This window comes from Lactuca serriola, chromosome 2 (genome assembly GCF_051521515.1).
Source record: "Lactuca serriola cultivar US96UC23 chromosome 2, Lser_US96UC23_V15, whole genome shotgun sequence".
Classification (NCBI taxonomy): Eukaryota; Viridiplantae; Streptophyta; class Magnoliopsida; order Asterales; family Asteraceae; genus Lactuca; species Lactuca serriola.
The window spans coordinates 227,690,650-227,706,967 of NC_136409.1; the positions used below are offsets into that span (position 1 = coordinate 227,690,650).

Here is a 16,318-nt window from a genome sequence, read left to right on the forward strand (position 1 = left end):
TTTTCTTTTTGCTGATTTAATTACTGAAACTTTGATTTTGTTTTCTTTAAAACACCACTTTAACCTTTTATAAGAGGTTTGCCGATAACCATCAAACGTTTGAATTGCATAAAAACCACCGTACTTTATACTTTTTTCTAGTTTAACAACCTAAATACATATATATTTTTTCTAATTAAATCGTTGAAAGTTTTTTGGAATCATTTTTCTTGAACTGGATAATGAATGAGACATGATTTTTAGAAAATGTCATTTTTATTCATAATACCATCAGGGTTATAGTATGAGTATCTATACATGAATGGACACTTAATAGTTAATATGAATCCTTTAACATTATTAAGATTAATTATTATACCATGCAACTCGATTAATGTCTAACATCCATCATGCATCGACCATACATGTGATCCTCATAAACCCAATTGCCACAATAACTTTAATTATTATTGCAACTCGATTGTATTAGGCTAAACTCCAATTTCATTCCATATCAATTAAACATGACATATGTCTTTTTAAGCTTTAACAATCGAGCCCTCTGGTAACCATCATCACTCTAACTCTTTCCACATCATGTACACGACCCACTTTCCCATAAATCTGCATCAAAAGCTTAAAATTATGATCATTATCGGGTTCCAACTCAAACAGATTTTCAGCAGCAATTTCCCCAATTTCTACGTTCTTATAAACATAACAAGCGTGTAATAAAGCTCCCCAAACAGTTGGACCAGCTGCAAATTGCATTTTATCAGTAATCACTTTGTAAGCTTCAACAATCAATCCAGCCCTACCATAAAGATTCACAAAACATGCATAGTGTTCCATACTTGGAATTATCCCGTATTTTTCTGTCATGTTACAAAACAACATTTCCCCATCTTTCACCAATCTCAAATGAGCACATGCTGTTAATACAGAAACGAATGTAATGGCGTCGGGGGAAGTATTGGAATTCAACATACGATTGAAGTATGAAAGGGCATTTCGGTGGTTTTTGTGTACTGAAATTATGGTGTTCCATGAAACCAAATCTCTTTCAGGCATTTCATCGAACACCCATCGTGTTAAATCCAACCTGCCATGATTTGAGTACACAAGCATCAGAGAATTGGCGATTGGTAGATTCCATTCTGTTCCCTTACGAAGAACCCATCCGTGAATTTGGGATACGAGTTTTTGTGACAGCTCAGCTGTGAGGATTGTGGAAATTGAAATGGAGTCTGGCTCGTACCCGTCTTGTATCATGAATCGAAATATGACCAAAGCGTCGAATAAGAGTTGGTGTTTCACGTACCCTGTAAGCATCGAGTTCCAAGAAACTATATCTTTTGAAGGAATTTTATCGAACACTTTGCGTGCTTTCACAATGTCACCACACTTAGCGTACATGTCAACCAACCCGTTAAGCACAAATCCATCGTTCACATACCCACAACGAATAATCTCACGGTGAACTTGTTGCCCGACGTGAATCAAGCCCATGCCACCACAGGCTTTAAGAACACGAGGAAACGTGAACCCATCTGGGTCTACACCCTCTTCCACCATTTGAAAATATAAAGCCAATGCGTCTTCGTACAATCCCGTTTCGGTATAGCCTGATATAAGTGAATTCCAAGCAAAAGCAGATGAGTTTCTGCCATACATATAGTCGAACACTTGGTGGGCTTCTTCGATATAACCGTTAGACGCGTATAATCTAAGAAGCTTTGATGAAACACCTACGTTTCTGCGAAGAAGTGTTTTTGGTATTAAGCGGTGAATCCGGATACCTTGTTCAACAGCTTCCAAACGAAAGCAAGTTTCAAGGAGCGAAGAAAACATACTGGGATCATCGATCTGTATGCCATTTCTGACAGCGGCTTCAAGGTCATCGACAACGTTGTCAAGTGCTTCAAGTTTAGTTTGCGGCAAACGCTTTTGGTTTACAAGAAGTTGCGTTGGAGATAATTTGGCTAATGATAATTTCTTAATTTGATTTTGATTTTTGTTGAAAGAAAATGCGTTGAGGATTTGACACTGGATAATACTAGCAACAGCCATTTAAGAAAGAAAAACGGGCTTTCTAGGAGGCACTTGTTATAATAACAAAGAAAATAGGGAAAATACCACAAAAGATGGGGGTAGCCTTATTGTTAGTTTATGTTGGCCTTTTCATGTCCACATTTTGCTTGTTTTTTTTTTTTTTTTTTTTTTCTTAAAGGATACTAATTTAATTTTCCCATATTGAATATTTATCAAACAGTGTTCTTGTTTTAAAAGTCAAAAAGTTGAGTTGGGTTTGATAACACTTCACTTTCACAGGACCTATAGTCCTATATTATGGTTGGTATTATAATTAAGATACAATATTCTTTAACAAGTCAAAAAATAGGATTATTTATAGTTTACAAAAATAAATAAAATAAAATGCTTATTTTAAAAAATAATTGTCTCTGTAAGATAAATAAACATAGCAATGTAGTTTGATGTGTGTTTCCACAGTAGCAACAAAAATCAATCAGGTTTCCTGAATGGAAGCTGATTGGCAATGTACTTTAAAATAAATGATTTTTATAAAGTTTGATGCTTTTTGTTAACAAAAATGTGACTCAACAAATGTTAGTGTCTTTAGGTTGCTGTTAGTAACAAGTTACAGTTGTGGATATAGAGGAGGATTTGAGCATCATCAGATTCAACAATGGTTTTAATACAACTTAGCCCCAACCACACAACAATGGCTTTTGTGTTATTTTCCCTAACAAATAACAAAATACAGAGATTCTTATTTCCCCTATAACCAGTCCAAGATTGATTTATTGACACACACAGATATTACAACATTTTCCATCATCTTTAGAAAGGCAATATTTTAATGACATAGGTTTGTCAAACTAAAAAAACAACCTTGTCAAAAAAATGTTTTTTTTCTCTTGGGCATCATGGTGTATGTAGGGATGAAAAAATAGGCCGAACTCGTTCAAAGATTTCGTCTTCTGTTCCTATGGCATTAATCTGCATCATTTTTTTTATTTAAAAAATGAAATGAGTGATTATTTTGCATATATAGATATTTTAAAGATATTGCTTAAAAGTGTGAGTCAGAAATCAGAACCTTGTAAAGCTTCCCTTTCTCAGTGTAGTATTTAATAACAGGTAAAGTATAAGCTTCAAACACTTTAAGTCGTTCCATTGTGGTATCAATATTATCATCAATTCTCCCCTGTCACAAACATTTTTAGAATTGTACAAGAAACTAGAAATAAAGAAAAAAAGAACAAAAAACAAAACACACACACACCTGATTACGATGTAGTACTCGTTTCAGCATCTCCTCTTCATCACAGTCAAAGAAAAGTACAACTCCCGGTTCTATTCCAATCTAATCTTACAAATAATTTGTAACAACAAAACATGATAAGATTTTTCATTTTTAATGAACAAATAAATAATATATTTAAGTTATTAAAATACAAAGGAAAGGATGTAGTAATGTAACTCACAATCTGTTCATAAGCCACACGATTCTCCTCACTTCTTGGGAAACCATCGATTAGGAATCTATCCGTTTCATTAGATTCAATGGTACGTTTTAGCAGTTTCACTGTCACTTCTGAAGAAACAATTTTCCCTTTTGTAATTGTCTCCAAAATCATTTCACTGAAACCATAAATCATATTTAATATTATTTATTGAGTAAAAAGGTGGAAGTTGAAACGGGATATTTATTTCACATACCCATATTCAGTGTTGGAAGATATTTCGTTTCTCAGTAAATCTCCAACACTTAGATGTGTGAATCCATACCTCTCAGCAATCCTTGCACATTGAGTGCCCTTTCCAACACCAGGGCCTCCTATTATATTATATTATTAAACAAACAAAAACATCTCCACTTTAAATTTTCTTCATGCATGTAATGTGTTTTTAGTTACCTAATACAAAGTTAATGCTTGGAGTCCTTGCTTTTGACAGGATTCCACCTTCTGCCTACATCAAAATTCATAAGAAGACGGCAAAATGATCATATTGGTTCAACTAAAATATAAATAATTTTTGAACTTTAAGTTGAATTATATAAAAGACCTTTAACGATCTAATTGTACATAGTGACATACCGGTTTCAGGAATGTTGTTGTGCTGAATGCTTCAAGAAAACTCAATCCATATGCCACCTTTGTCAATAAGAAAGATATAACCAGTTTATGTAAATGACTTGCATAACAAAATCATCTGTATACAAATACAATCTTGTGAATGTCTACATGTATCGATCTTCTTAGTTCTACCACAGGTGAAGATTATAAATCCCTATATAACAGAACCAATCAATGTTTTGAATCTACAACTAATAACTTGTTAACTAGCTCCAAATCAAAATTTTCAACATCAGTACAAGATTGTCTCATACATACACATCACTGCAAATGTATCAACATCCAAGTGAAAGCATCCAATCACAGTAACGTGTATTGCCTCACAAAGGTATATGTCCTTTTTAACTCGAACTAGAGTACTAATAGCAACAATGGAGCTCAGGCTTTAAGGTTAATCAAACTATCAAAGCAATTCAACATCTCTATTTTAACCATACCAGATCAACCAAGCTTATACAGATATCAGATAAACAACATAAAATTAACTTCAAATCTTTTGGTAAAACTATAGATATAAACAGCAGCAAAATCGAAGCATTCTCAGAACTAATCAAAGGAATAAACTCCTGTACCTGATTAAGCAGAGATGGTTTGGCCGCCGACAAAAAAGTTGACAGTAAACTGGGTCGCCTCAACATTTCTCGATCTCAGATACACCTCTATGTATGTATGTATGTACTTGAAGTTATGAGATGTATAGGAGCACTTGGTTCGGATTAGAAAGTCAAAACTGAGATCAGTTAAGTTGTAGATAGTAGCGTTCCTCACCTCCCAAGCTTGTTTTTCACGGCGTGTTTTCCTGATTGGGGGCAAATGGTTAACGTGATCGGAATCAATTTCACATAGGCATTTTGTCGAACACCTTCCGCGCCATGTGCAGCTGTCTACTGTCGTTGGGTGCTTCAATTTTGTTGGAGCTTTTTGTATTATTCGAGTTGTGTAGGGGGTTAAACGCCATAAAGTGTAGAATCAATTGAAAGTTTGGTCAATCAACATGAAAAGTCCGTTTTACAAAAATCAAAAACCTTTGCTCAAGATTTGAACTTCTATTGATATTAGAGCCACCATTTCTTATACACTTACAAGTTATACCCGGCCAAAAGCGGTTTAACCCAAGTGCGGTTTTGGGCTGCCCGGTTAATGCTCCTCTAGCCCAATTGTTTTGTATTGGTTTCGATTTTCTATTAGAAAAACAATAGACTTTATGACGAAAGGAAAAAAAAAAAAACTTATGTTTATTCCATAAGAAGTGAATGTTTTTTCTTTCCATGGATTATTATAATGAGAAATTAAATATCTTCCTATATTTTGTTCCTACCAATCCTCCTATCTATTTAAATGATGACATGTGTCATATTAGTATCCTAAAATATCATTAAATTTCATTAAATGAGCATGAAATGTTACACATGTCACGGATAGAAAGATATATAGGAATAAAAAGTGGAGAATATTCTATTATAATTACAAAACTAGTTGTGCTACCCGTATATTATACAGGTTAACCAAAACAAAATATTAAATACAAATGATTAAACGACAAGTTTATTTGTTTGAAATTTGAAATAAGTAAAAATTATGAAAAAAAAACATTAAAAAAACATGAAAAACTTAAATTAAAATTATGTGTTTAGTTGTCAAACCCGTGTATTAAATGTGCTAATTATAACAATATGTTAAATACAAAAATTTCAACTGTAAATTTATTTAAAATTGAAATTGAAATTCGAAATTTGAAATTTGAAATCAATATAATTATTATGATATGTTTAATTTATAGAAACTAAATTAATGATATATTAAAAAATAAAAATGAAGTAAATGACAAGTGGAAAATAAATATTTAAAAATTATGATAAAATGACATGTGGCGTAATGCATGAGAGAATGGCATGTGGCAAAATTATTTTCATTTATTAGGTAGGATTTTAAATTCATATAGCGTTCAATAAATATTAATCTTTAAAATTTTCAAGACATCATATAAATGAATTTTTTTTATTTCCAAACAGTAAATAAAAAATATTCTTTTATTGTAATTATATTTTAAGATTTTCGTATTAGTTGGTTCCTTTAATTTTGTAACTTTTTTTACATCATATATAACTATTTTTAACTATTTTCAAAACATATACAATATAACTTGAACAAAATAAAATATATTTATGTATAATTATGTTATAATTTATTTTTATTCAATTATTTTTTTTAAGTTAATATTTTTTTATTTATCAATTTTATTTTAAACAAACAACATATTTGAAAGACTCATTTTATATTTCTGCGACTTAATAAATCATGACAAATGAATGTAATTACATGCTCATTCATTCATGTTATTTGTTTCATTCCTTCATGATTACATTCACTAATACTATTAATTAAACTAGATTATGACCCACGTAAAACGCGAATGAATATATAAAAATATAAAAAGTTGACACAATAATTAAAAAAAAATATATAAATAGAATTAGCTTTATTGGTAAGATTGAAAAAAAACAATAAAATGTTTGAATATCTATAATCGATGAAGGACCTCTTTGTAAACAACGTCTTTTGTTTTATTAGTTGGACGACCTTGTCACATATGAGTACATTCAATATTATATCTTTTTAATTTATACTATTCGTAGGTTAAGGAATCAATGCCAGTTGACTTTTTTCTTTCTTGTTGATGTATCAATTAATTCAATATAAATTGGTACTACATTTGGAACTTTTAGTGCTATTAGTCGATTTATTAATGATCCTCTAGTAAGTTCATGTTTTTTTTTAAAAAAATTACAACTTTTTATATTTTCTTCGAGTTAATGTTTTATTGATTTGTAATAATAATAATAATATGATTAGTTTAGGAGGGTCCTCAAACACTTGTGGGAATTACATTTGACTCATTACAACAAGTTGTTGTTATTATTATTATTATTATTATTATTATTATAAAAATTAACCTTTCAAAAAGAATTATTCCTTCAAGCTCTTTTGCATTTTTTATTGCAACCATTGATTTTCTTAGTTCCCGACATATATGATGTTTACACTCCTCTCCCATCTGATGTTATTGTTCAACTTTCTAAGGTGATGAAGTTACCAAAGACTGGTGTTGACGATCATTGAACATTAGCAAATAACATAAATGTTTTTTCAAGAATCATGTAAGTAAATCTATTTCTAACTCAAGTTACGACAACACCCTTGAGTTTGTCTGTCCTGTGTTTATCATAACATTTATTAAGGGTATTAGTATCAATTTATATATATTTTCAAATATAAGTCAATTTTGATGAAGGGGCAAAATACTCCTTTTTCTTGAGTTGGCAAAAAACTTTAACTTAGAGAACACAAGTGCGACCTATATGAAAACTGTCAAATGACCTCTAGAATCTGAAATGTTATAAGTTGTCTTTGTAGTTGAATTATCTGCCATTTTTCATTTTCATTTAAGTTCTTTTTGGGATTAAACAAAAGGAAAAACAACATAATTTTGTTGTATGAAAAAAATTCGAAGTACAAGTCTACAATTGGTATAAAACCCTAAAATGATAGCTCATGACATTGACCTAACTCATCTAATTTTGTATCATACACTAAAAGAACAAATAAAAGAATAAAAAGTTGTTGCAATGAAAACTTTGTTTTGTGTACTAATAAGTTGGCATAAAACTCAACAGTTCTTAAATATAGGAAGAGTCTACTCTTCAAAAATGAAATTGGAAACTATAACAAGTAACCAGTTCATGTAGATGTGCAGCCCGTAATCAAATTCAACCATCCAAGTATACTTGAATGACTAATTTTCTTATGGAGAGCATGATAAAATCACCGATGAGATATTCCTTTAGTGACAAGTTAAAAATCTTTTTGAATGTCGAATTCTATGAGGTGACTTCAGATTGAGCTGTCAAGAAGTTAGAATAATTTGTATATATGTGCAGTCTATAATCAATACTCCTATAATGCAAAAGTTAAAAGATTTTACAAAAAAATGAAAATAAAACGCCCTAAAAAAGAAGTGTAAAAGGGTCATTTACCAAACTTTAGATGACTACAAAAAAGAAACGCTCTTTGTTCATACTTACTTCACACATAGATCATTTTAATTATGCAAATGTCAATTTACCTATAAGGAAATTAAAAATAAATAAATAAGCCAAACCTGAGATCCTTTTTGACAACATATGCATTCGACTTAACTATATTGGATCTTGCAAAACAAATGTATTGGTTAATTGTGACATCCCCAAAATCTCGGCCAGAAAAGACCGATTTTCATTTATGCTTTTAAAATAATTTCAGAGTAAATCCTTTTGATTTGAAAGAGTTGCGGAATTTGTTCCCAAAAACAAAACGTGATAAAATAATATTTACCAAAGCATTTTATAAAGAAATGTATTTTCATTATATAATCAAAACACGGGATGTCGTGTTCCGATATAGACCATAAAACATAAACGATAACATTACAAGTCGTTCAACAAATATATACATATACAGACTTGTAAACAAAACAACTTGATGATTCATCCATCTTATGCCCTTGTGCCACTTCATGTATTACAAATAAACTGAGTGGGTCAGACCTGAGAGCCTGGTGAGCATATAGGGTTTTCAACCCACAATAAATAATTATATTTAATTTCCACCAACCAACAATAACCCAATTACCCATTCCCCCACTTTACGTCCCTAAGACAACTAACATAAGAAACCTAGTCTAAGAATATTTCATCGGGGCGACAACACATGCTTCGGGGGTTCCTCAGCAATATAAGTCAAATAAGGCAATCATGAGGGGGATGGAGTACAACGAATGAACACCCAAGTTCATTAACACCTACAGGTGGCGAGCCTACTAATGTTCCACAAGACTATCTAGAAAAGTCTGTGGTCATCATCTAAACTCGCTAGATGACTGAATCAAAACAACATCGAGGCCTCTCATTTGTTTATTACACACCAATTATCTACCCATGTTCTACCCAACGTATTAGTAGATAAAAATTTACATTTTTATACATATTTTAAAACCTGTATAGCATGCTCAATCAATACATTTTCCACATAACAGATGAGGCACACACACATAACACGTATTTCATAGAGAAATAATCAGATCTATAAGATAGAAGAAAGTGAATATACATTCACACACATAACAACAAAATATATACACATAGCACGTATTTCGTATAAAATACTTCATAATAATGTGTTGGAATAAAAGTGACTACACACTCACTTGATCAGAAGATGATCAGACAGCACTACGGCTTATAGAAGTAGTGTTTCTCTGTAGATCTAGAAGATCTTTACAAAAATCGGGCTCCTCGTGGGTAGGGCTTTGGCTCGGGAATAACACTCTTCGGGATCCTCGGGACTTCGGATCTTGCTTCGGGGCTCGGGAATGATACCGGGGCTTCGGGATATGATTGGCACGCAAATCGAGGCAAAAACTAGAGAGAAGAAAGAGTTTGAACAAAAGAAAATGGCTGATCTCGGTTTCTATTTATAAGTTGGTGGGTCTGGGATTACGCTGGGCGTAATTTCAATTTACGTTGGGCGTACTCAGTACGTTGGGTGTAACTTGGTTACGCTGGGCGTACTTTGACGTCACTGCATGCGTCAATTGGTGGCACTCGAGTATTGGTCAGGCAACTTGCACCCTTCTGAGTACGCTGGGCGTACTCAAATTACGCTCGGCGTAATTTGACTCGTCAAACTTCTAAATTGCGTAACTTTCGCATACGAGCTCCATTTTCGACGTTCTTTATATCCACGCGTAGGTGAGACTACGCTCTACAACTTTCGTTTAGATTCCATCGGCTAATTTTGACTTTATTTTTATTATTTATTTTTAGTAGGCCCGGACAGGAAAACTTCGTTATAAATTCATAACTTCTTCGTCCGACGTCCGTTCTCGCCTAACTTTTCATCGTTTCGCTACTAACAACGAGATCTTCGATTCTCATTTAGATTGTTTCGGCTAAAAACCGCTCGATCTCAAATCGAGTATTCGGGCTGTATACTGCCAAGTCGAAACTTCAGAAAATCATAACTTCCTCATACGAAGTCAGATTTGGGCGTTCTTTTTATGCATGCTCTCGGTTTAAGGAACTCTACGACTTTTGTTTAGATCACTAAGGCTAAATATCGCTCTATCTTAAATTCATATTTTACGTCATTCGGCGTCGTGCCGGTTCTGTCACAAAACTTCGACAGGTGATAACTTCTTCGTTATAACTCGGATTTTGGCATTCCTTATACCTCTGGAATCCTTGTTTCGACAACTACAACTTTATGTAAAGATATCGGGCTTATCTCACACTTTAATTTTGATGCTTATTTTATTCTTTATTAATTACATCTTTATAATTAAGTAATAAACACACAAATACACATAATTCACATAATACTCAATTATTTCATCATTAATACTTCAAAAAGAGTTACAAGGGTTAACCTAGACTATTACATCAACGAAAATGCCTAGCCTGGAAACGCGGGCGTTACAATTCTCTCCCCCTTAGGATGATTCCGTCCCCGGAATCACACTTAACAAACAAATGCGGATAGCGACTCAACATGTCACTCTCCGTTTCCCAAGTGAGATTTGACCCATTCATATGTTTCCAACGGACAAGCACTAATTTGACCATCCTGCGTCAAAGCTTCTTAGTCTTTCGGTCAACAATTGCCTCTGGTTCTTCAATTAACCTCTTGTTTTCGTCAATTCTTAATTCCGAAATTGGAATTATATCGGGAACTTCTCCCGTGAACTTCCTCAAATAACACACATGAAAAGTGTTGTGAATTCCATTCAGTTCTTCGGGTAATTCGAGCTTGTAAGTTTGGTTCCCAATTCTCTGAAGAACTTTAAACGGTCCAATAAACATTGGACTCAACTTTCCCCTTTTACCAAATCTTACAAGTCCCTTCCACGGAGAGACTTTAAGCAAAACCGAATCTCCAACCTCAAAAGTCATCGATCTTCGCTTCTTGTCAGCATAGCTCTTTTGATGATCCTGAGCTGCTAACATTCTTTCCCTGATCACTTTCAACTTCTCAGCAGTTTGATGGACCATCTCGGGACCCATAAACTACTTTTCCCCAGCCTCAAGCCAACAAGACGGCGTACGACAATTTTGTCCGTACAAAGCTTGATAAGGTGTCATCTTTATGCTCGAGTGGAAACTATTATTGTAGGAAAATTCTACCAAAGGTAAATGTTCATCCCAATTACCTAGGAATTCTAAGGTACATGCTCTCAGCATATCTTCAAGTGTTTGTATTGTTCTTTCACTTTGACCATCAGTCTGCGGATGGTAAGCTGTACTTAAACATAACTTGGTACCCATTTCCTCTTGTAGACTTTTCCAAAATCTTGAGGTGAAACGGCTATCACGATCCGATACAATCGTTAACGGAACACCGTGAAGCCTCACAATTTCCTTCACATAAGAATTCGCGAGCTTTTCCATAGACCATTTCTCATTGGCTGCTATGAAATGCGCACTCTTAGTGAATCGATCAACGACCACACAAATCATGTTGTGACCACTTTTTGTTCTGGGTAGTTTAGTGAAAAAATCCATCGCAATGTCTTCCCATTTACCCATAGGCACAGGTAAAGGTTCTAAACTCCCATATGGTTTCTGATGTTGTGTCTTGACTCTCGCACAAGTCACACACTCGGCCACATACTTTGCAACATCAAGCTTCATCGTTGGCCACCAGTAGTAGGGTTTCAGGTCCCTATACATTTTAGTGCTACCAGGATGAATCGAGTACATGGTTTTGTGAGCTTCTTCCATCAGAAGATCTCTTATGCCTCCGGACTTAGGTACCCAAATCCGACCTTGGAACACCTTTAGTCCATGACTGTTTGTATCAAACACCAACGTTTTGCCCAAACGTTCCTCCTTTCGGTCATTCTTCTCAGAAGCTTCCCCTTGAGCTTTCTTTATACTTTCCATAATCGTCGAGACAACTTCTATTCTCAACGCTCTTGGCCTTTTTCCTTCAAGATTGACTTTCCGGCTGAGAGCATCAGCAACAACATTTAGCTTTACCGGGGTGGTAAAGTATCCCACAGTCGTAGTCCTTAAGTAATTCTAGCCAACGTCGTTGCCTCATATTCAATTCTTTCTGATTAAAGAGATACTGGAGACTTTTATGATCAGTGAAAAGTTTGCACTTTGTGCCATAGAGGTAATGCCTCCATATTTTTAGAGCGAAAACTACCGCTGCCAACTCCAAATCATGAGTCGGGTAATTCTTTTCATTCTCCTTCAGCTGTCGAGACGCATATGCGATCACCTTTTCTCTTTGGGTCAAAACACAACCCAATCCAACCCCAGACGCATCGCTATAAACAGCGAAGTCTTCAACTCCATCGGGTAGAGATAGAATCGGTGCCTCACATAGCCTCTTCTTTAGCTTCTCGAATGCTTCTTTATGCTTATCACTCCAAGCATAAGTAGCTCCTTTGTGGGTCAAAGCTGTCAATGGATTAGAGATCGAAGAAAAGCCTTGGATAAACCTTCGGTAATATCCGGCTAATCCCAAAAAGCTTCGGATCTCCGTGAGACTTTTTGGTTGTTCCCACTTCATTACAGCTTCAATCTTTGCTGGATCAACCATTATCCCTTCTTGGTTGACCACGTGACCCAAGAATTGGACTTCTCGAATCCAAAAATCACATTTGGAGAACTTTGCATACAACTTCTCCTTCTTCAAAACTTCTAACACTTCTCGCAAGTGTCTGCCATGCTCCTCTTGGCTTTTCGAGTAAATCAGAATTTCGTCTATGAACACTATCACAAATTTATCAAGGAATGGATTACAAACCCTATTCATTAAATCCATGAATGCTGCCGGAGCATTGGTTAGTCCAAACGACATAACCAAGAACTCGTAGTGTCCATATCTAGTTCTGAATGCAGTCTTCTCGATATCTTGCTCTCTTACTTTTAGCTGATGATATCCTGACCTTAGATCGATCTTCGAGAAATAACTTGAACCTTGAAGTTGATCGAATAGGTCATCAATCCTCGGCAACGGATATCTATTCTTTATTATTGCCTTGTTCAGCTCTCTGTAATCGATGCACATTCTCATACTTCAATCTTTCTTCTTCACGAATAACACCGGAGCTCCCCAGGGTGACGAACTAGGTCTAATGAAACCTTTGTCCAATAACTCTTGAAGTTGCATCATTAGCTCCTTCATCTCCGTCGGTGCTAATCGATAAGGTGCTTTTGCTATTGGTGTGGTCCCTGGTAACAAGTCTATTCTGAACTCCACTTGTCTATCAGGTGGTAATCCAGGAAGATCTTCGGGAAATACTTCCGGTTAATCACACACCACTGGAATACTCTGCATCACCTTCTTTTCCTTCTTAGCATCAATCACGAATGCTAAATATGATGTACATCCCTTGGTCAAACACTTTCTGGCTTTCATTAGAGAAATGATTCCAGAATTTACTCTGCGTTTGTCCCCATACACCATAAACGAATCTTTCCCAGGCGGGGTTACTTTAACTATCTTCTTCTTGCATAAAATTTCGGCATCATTGGCGCTAAGCGAATCCATTCCCAAAACGATTTCAAAACCATTAAGTTCGATAGACAATAATTCCTCGTGAAACTTATTCTCATTCAGGTCGATTAAGATGTTTTTCATACGATGGCTAACAGGTACAAACTTGCCACTAACGACTTCGACTAATAAAGCATTATCTAGTCTATCAACAGGCAAGGCTAGTTTTCTACCAAACTCATGCGAAATAAAGGAGTAGTTGGCTCCAGAACCAAACAAAATTTGAGCGGGTAATTTGTTAACAAGAAAGGTACCTGAAGCGACATCAACTTCATCTTTCGCAGCCTCAAGTGTCATCTGGAAGGCTCTCGCCTTCGGCTTTGGTGGAATGTTGGGCTTCGCTGCCTCCTTCTTCTTCGGACAATCTTTCAAAATGTTTCCCTCTTCATTGTAACCAAAACACATCCTTTTGTTGTTCGGACACTCATTGGAAAAATTCCCAATTTTTCCGCACTTGTAGCAGGTTACTTCCTCACTACATTTTCCAAAATGCTTTTTCTTGCACTTATCACACCATTTCACTTCGCCTCCCTTTCCTCCAAACTTCTTCGAATTTGACTTTGAAAATTTACTTTTCTTATTGGAACTTGAAGTTCCTTCAATTTTTCTCTTTTCGCCAACTTTAACCTTGTCGGCGTTCCTTCCCTTGATCATGTCCTCAACAGACTTGGCAGCCCAAATAGCTTCCTGTAGAGTAGGTGCTTGACGCACTGGCACCGCGTACTCCCATGAAAGTCCTTTTGCGTATCGATCAACCTTTTTCAGCTCATCTGGCACGATGCGCAAAACAAACTCCATCTTATCGGTGAAAGCGTTTGTGTATTCATCAACTGACATGCTGCCCTTTGTCAATGTCAGAAACTTGTTCTCTAACTCCAACAGATTTTAGGCTGAAACAGAACTTGCGCTTGAACTGCACCAAGAATTCTGCCCACGTCAGTTGCAGTGGCTCATTAGGGCTTAAAGTCTTTCCTAGAGTGTTCCACCAACGAACGGATCCACCTCGGAACTGACGCACTGCATAGATAGTCTGCAACTTGCCTCTGCAGCCACAAGTCATGAAGGCTAACTCCATTTCTGAGATCCAATCCATAACTCCAATCGGATCCTCCTTTCCATTGAAGGTCGATGGTTTGCAAGTTAGAAAGTCCTTGTACTTGCATCCCATTCAATCATTCCTTCCATCATGGTTGTTTTGCCTAACTATCAGTGGGTTGTCTTGACCAACAGATCCACTGAAGTTTCCGCCTTCCGAGTGCCCTTCATTCAATTCGGGCTCTTCCACTTGAATTGACAGTTCTTCACGATTCTGTTGAAGCAACCGCTTAGTCTCCTCCATTTGACGATCCAACATCGTTTGAATCATCAATTGTACACCAGCCATTGTTATCGGCTCAGGTGCTGCTGCTACGACAGGTATTTGCTCAATCACTGGTGGTTGATTCCTATTTTCATCAGCATTTCCAACTCCACTTCTTGTTCTCACCATTTTTGATCTACACACCAAATAAGGTGAAATTAGATCCTCATTCACGATAGATATTCAAATCATCCTTATCACTCCGAAACGTTTACATGCTAGTTCTAATATCGTAGACGTACGCTTAGAATTCTACACACATAAGGTTTCCAGATCCGGACGGCAACAGACCATAGATCCGAACAAATAATATCATATATGGCAACATATAACATTTAGCACATAAAAGCATTTTAGGCAACTTTCCTAAAATAAACTAGTGCTCGTGTCTAAAATATCACAGACACACATCTCAAAATTTCACTTAGCATTCTAAGTTTAAGTCTAGAAATCCTACAAATTCCTAGTTCGCTTAAACTAATGCTCTGATACCAACTGTGACATCCCCAAAATCTCGGCCAGAAAAGACCGATTTTCATTTATGCTTTTAAAATAATTTCAGAGTAAATCCTTTTGATTTGAAAGAGTTGCGGAATTTGTTCCCAAAAACAAAACGTGATAAAATAATATTTACCAAAGCATTTTATAAAGAAATGTATTTTCATTATATAATCAAAACTCGGGATGTCATGTTCCGATATAGACCATAAAGCATAAACGATAACATTACAAGTCGTTCAACAAATATATACATATACAGACTTGTAAATAAAACAACTTGATGATTCATCCATCTTATGCCCTTGCGCCACTTCCTGTAATACAAATAAACTGAGTGGGTCAGGCTTGGGAGCCTGATGAGCATATAGGGTTTTCAACCCACAATAAATAATTATATTTAATTTCCACCAACCAACAATAACCCAATTACCCATTCTCGTTATTCTCACTTTAAGTCCCTAAGACAAGTAACATAAGGGACCTAGTCTAAGAATATTTCATCGGGGCGACAACACATGCTTCGGGGGTTCCTCAACAATATAAGTCAAATAAGGCAACCATGAGGGGGATGGAGTACAACGAATGAACACCCAAGTTCATTAACACCTACAGGTAGCGAGCTTGCTAATGTTCCACAAGACTATCTAGAAAAGTCTATGGTCATCATCTAAACTCCGCTAGATAACTGGATCAAAACAACATCGAGGCCTCT

At 35.4% G+C, this 16,318-nt stretch overlaps 2 protein-coding genes across 2 annotated transcripts; both read right to left on the bottom strand.

The window, feature by feature from the left end:
- Nucleotides 1-336: 336 nt before the first annotated feature.
- OTP70 (Tetratricopeptide repeat (TPR)-like superfamily protein) lies at nucleotides 337-2,166 on the bottom strand. The gene has a single exon (XM_079027170.1). It carries the CDS (start codon nucleotides 2,047-2,049, stop codon nucleotides 526-528), a length of 1,524 nt encoding a protein of 507 aa, XP_078883296.1. The 5' UTR covers nucleotides 2,050-2,166; the 3' UTR covers nucleotides 337-525.
- A 487-nt stretch (nucleotides 2,167-2,653) lies between these two features.
- LOC145088768 (P-loop containing nucleoside triphosphate hydrolases superfamily protein) lies at nucleotides 2,654-5,186 on the bottom strand. The gene is made up of 8 exons (XM_079027171.1): nucleotides 4,715-5,186; nucleotides 4,104-4,160; nucleotides 3,921-3,975; nucleotides 3,724-3,841; nucleotides 3,489-3,645; nucleotides 3,287-3,367; nucleotides 3,101-3,208; nucleotides 2,654-3,000 (listed from the first exon to the last, which is right to left on the bottom strand). The coding sequence occupies exons 1-8, from the start codon at nucleotides 4,778-4,780 to the stop codon at nucleotides 2,926-2,928; spliced, it is 717 nt and encodes a 238-aa protein (XP_078883297.1). The 5' UTR covers nucleotides 4,781-5,186; the 3' UTR covers nucleotides 2,654-2,925.
- Nucleotides 5,187-16,318: the final 11,132 nt, after the last annotated feature.